At 34.4% G+C, this 4,176-nt stretch overlaps 1 protein-coding gene across 1 annotated transcript; it reads right to left on the minus strand.

Annotated features, from left to right (window-relative positions):
• Positions 1 to 218: 218 nt before the first annotated feature.
• On the minus strand, positions 219 to 1,461 carry LOC111612753 (TP53-regulating kinase-like). Its single transcript, XM_023354002.1, has 2 exons — positions 1,208 to 1,461; positions 219 to 792 (listed from the first exon to the last, which is right to left on the minus strand). The coding sequence occupies exons 1-2, from the start codon at positions 1,398 to 1,400 to the stop codon at positions 296 to 298; spliced, it is 690 nt and encodes a 229-aa protein (XP_023209770.1). The 5' UTR covers positions 1,401 to 1,461; the 3' UTR covers positions 219 to 295.
• Between the last annotated feature and the right edge of the window lie 2,715 nt (positions 1,462 to 4,176).

Genomic DNA, 4,176 nt, shown 5'->3' on the forward strand with positions numbered 1-4,176 from the left:
ATCATGAGGGAAAAAAACTCTTCTTCAATATGTAAGCATTGATAAATAAATTTTCTTTATTTGTCAAACTTTTTAATTTTAATAATTGAAAAACAAACACATACACAATAAATATATAATTGAAGTATTACTTATAATAATGATATCATAAAAATGTCAAAAATGATTTATATAAAATATTTTTCAACAGATTTCAATAAATTTTTATCATCTGAAAAGTTTTCAATTGTCATAATAAAAATATGTTTTATATAATTCAAACCAGTCATATTTACATAATGAAACAAAAGTTATATTAACCAACCATTGTTCTTTTCCTTCCTCTTAATCTTATTTCATCTAATTTTTTTAAAACTTCTACAGCACTTTTGTATGAATTTCTATAACTCTTAAGTAAGTGTTGAAATAAATTTTCTGTATTAGGATGCGTGCTTAAAAAAGCTCGTTCCAATACATAGAGATCAACACCTTTATCTTCTGGATTTTTCATAACATAACTAAGTCCAAAATCAATAAAATATATTTTACTATCTTCTTTAAAATGTACTTCAGATTGTAAATTATTATATATCAGCATATTAGATGTAGTTAAATCACCATGAATGAGGTCATTTGAATGCATTTTTGCAATATCTTTACCAATTTTTTCAACAAGATTCATTAACTCAGCATTTTGATCATTAGAAGTTTGACACTGCTGTATGAATTGTCTTACAGTAATATTTGGAATAAATTCCATGACAACATAAGATTCTGGCATATTCACAAAATAAACTGCTGGGCAATGTATACCTAGAAAATAAATACTCATTTTTAATAATAATTTTTCATTAAAGTTTGATTATATAAATTTATTAAGAACAGTTATTTAAGTACAATATACAGTATTATATTTTATTTTACTTATTTTTAAAGAAAAAATAGATATTTGAATATCAATTTCTCAAAACAATTAAGCTTTACAATATAAGATCTATACCTGATGATATTCACAAAGAATGTTTAAATAATCATAATAAAATAATCATAATATATTTCCATATCCATATATACTGAGACTTAAACTCTATTTGCACGAGGATTTCCGAGTGTTAGCATTTTTTCTGTTTCCCGTATTCAAGACATTATTTCTTTTTTGTTTTTGTCATGGATATTATTTTTTCCCCTCCATAGGAAGACAAAATGAAAAAATAACATTAATTTATACCTGCTTGTCGACATCGTAGAAGAGATCGAAGTTCTGCTTTCATTCTTTCCTTCGTCAGCATCTCATCTAATTTCTCGAAACGATAAGTTTTCTTAAATCTTTCCTTCAAAATAGATTCTTTACCAAGAAAAGTACATTTATATACTTTAGCTTCAGCTCCTTGCTTTAATAAAACTTTACTTTTCATTTCCATTTTTGTTACTGTTTCTTTTAACGTTCAAAACACGTGATAAGCAGACATTGCATGCCGAATGTGTTCATCACAAGAGGGCGCGTTTCATTTTTTTATAATAGTGCCACAGAAATTTAGGGCTTTAATTTGTTGTATTAAAATTACTATCTTTCTGAGATAAACATTGAAACAGCTGTTAAAAATTTAAATAAATTTTTTAAAAATTTACGACATTAAGTTATATTCTGATGGAGCGGGTCATGAAACTAAGTCCTTTCGCTGCCACTTAAGTAGCGAGATTTCAGAATAATAAAATTTAAATCTTTATTCTGTACAAAACTTGGTCGAAAAGTCGTTTCCACTATTTTTTTTTACTTCAATAACTTCAAGACAGAAACTCAAAGTTAAATGTATACGATACTTTTGAACTCTCCTCTACCTTTTCCCATAATCATCCAAGGGTTATCGGCGCAAAGCATTGACAAAAAGAAGGATCCCATCTTCGCAGAAAATTTCAAAACTTCTGAGATGAATTTTCACCAATTTCTTGCTGGAAATGAAGCAAAAGTTTTTGTTATTTAAACAATGAAAACCAAATAATCTAATCTATTTGAGGAAATCTTAATTCAGCCTCCATATAGACTATAAATGTCATGCTCGACGGCCGGATGGCAGCCTACCGCTCTGGGGAACCCGGGATCGAATCCGGACGGGTCAAAGAATCCCCAGGAAATTTTCGGGGGGATTCTTTCGGGCCCCGCCCCTCATCACCCGGTCGCCCCATTGTGGGCCTGGCCGAACCCATAACGGGCCTGCTTTAAGAGGCTCTCTTAGTGCTCACAGGGCGGAAAGAATAAAAAAAAATGTCATGCTGATGTACAAACTATAGCGTGCTTTAATTGGATAGTTATACTAGATCATCTTCCAGTAATTAATTGCTGGTCGCTGATCTAGATTACTTTGAGACGTTTGAATTCATTAGAAAGACGACGTAAATAAAACAGGTTACAACATAGTGTAATGGATTTAGCTAAAGCTGAGGTTTTACAGTTTCTTCCAGGCCAGGGAATCAGCTACGCCTACTAATGTGGTATAAAACCCAAAATGTAAAGATGGAACTGTATACGAGCGCATAAGGAAGTGAAAAACTCTTTAAAATGATACGTAACAATGTACGCATTTAGCAGATATATTTCGCCGGAAGGTTTGTGTCCAATGAGACCCCGATCATTGTTCAAAATCAAATATAAACACGGAAAATGCAACTTGCAGACATTGTCATGTCAATGATAAAACGATTAATAAGCGTCATGTAGCGTATGAAGAAAAAGACAAAATAATTTAAATCTACTAAATTTAGTTAGCACAATTCAGACCGGCGCAAAGTCCATGTTCAGCGAATTTAGCACACTGGAATTTTTTACAAAGGCGCAAAATCCGGGGTTGAATGCCCGGTCCGTCACTAAATTTGTCCCATTGCTTTAGTTTTGTATTCCACCGACATAGAAATCTTCCCGCTTCATACGCATCCACCTTCATACTTCAGTCTGAACTTCTTTATTGTTAGCGAAGTGTTTTTCACAAAGCAATTTTTTTAAAAGTGCAAAGAGATGATAATTAGAGAGAGCTCAGTCTGAACAGTATGGTGAATGCATAATCTCCAAACTCCAGAATTAGACTTTCTGCCACATGATGTTAATGGTGTGAGGACTTTCATTATTGGGCAAGAGGATAACATCCTCCATTTGAAGGTTTGACATCTTTCCTCTGATCACTGCACGTAAACGTGCATTTACGGAAGATTTCTTAAGGAAAAATTTCACGTAAAGTTGACGGTATCAATCCCAGAAAGTCACGACATAACTTTATCAACTGACGCACTGATTTGACATTTTTCTGTTTTTTAGTCCTCTCCAAAAGAAGTGGTTAACTCAGATATTTCATACCATCATTTGTTGCTTGCTTTACGAGATATAATAACGGACCAATGATTTAACTTCCACGATAATTCTATCTAAGAATTCTTCACCTTCATTCTGATGAATGTTGCGGATGGCAGAGACAAATGTCAGTCAAATGTCGCAAATGTAAAATGCTTTGTTTTCATCAGACAACTTCTTGGAGACCTATCGACACTCAACTTTCGGATAACCTAGTGCATTGAGGGGACCGTTAATTGTTCCTCTAAATAGTCGAAATCGGTTAGATCGCTCAATCCGATCTCATCCACGAACGGGATTGTCGTGGAAGCGAGTTAGATATTCTAAGATGGAAGGAAGGATCCGAATGTCGTTTTCACTAGTTTATTTGCCGATAATTACAACTCTATCTACAGATAGTTAGAACAACGCCGATCATGTAGACAAGGGTCGGACTGCACGAGATGAACGTCCGAACCTGAACATGTCGACCCAAAAAGTGTCAACCTCGACCTCTGACGTCACGCGGGTTGGGGACGGTGGTCAGGCGCAGTGTTGCCGACCGCCGCAGCATAATAAACAATGTCGTACAATGCTCCGAAGGATATATTCAGGGCCGGCCATTGGGGGGGGTGCGGCGGATGCTGTGCACCGGGGCCCCGCGATTGAGGGGGCCCTAACATTGTCAAGAATGCACAAGAAAACTCGACAATATTCCTATCGTTGTCAGTATGACGAAAAGTACATTTTATCGTAAACATTATTATTGTAATCTCTGAATTTCGACAATCTTCAAACTAATTCTCGGTGATGCGAATGTTTAGTTTTTGTTATTTGATTCGGGAAACTCCCGAGAATCCCCACCTAAATTCGACTTT

The sequence above is a fragment of the Centruroides sculpturatus genome, unplaced genomic scaffold (assembly GCF_000671375.1).
Source record: "Centruroides sculpturatus isolate CEXI.00-Female unplaced genomic scaffold, Cexi_2.0 scaffold1686, whole genome shotgun sequence".
Classification (NCBI taxonomy): domain Eukaryota; kingdom Metazoa; phylum Arthropoda; class Arachnida; order Scorpiones; family Buthidae; genus Centruroides; species Centruroides sculpturatus.

Bases quoted from the DNA above. Each gene is read 5' to 3' on its own strand.
- LOC111612753 (XM_023354002.1), bottom strand. From the start codon at position 1,400: ATGGAAATGAAAAGTAAAGTTTTATTAAAGCAAGGAGCTGAAGCTAAA. The intron at 793-1,207 runs GTATAAATTAAT...TTTATTTTCTAG, and splicing joins TCTACGATGTCGACAAGCAG to GTATACATTGCCCAGCAGTT.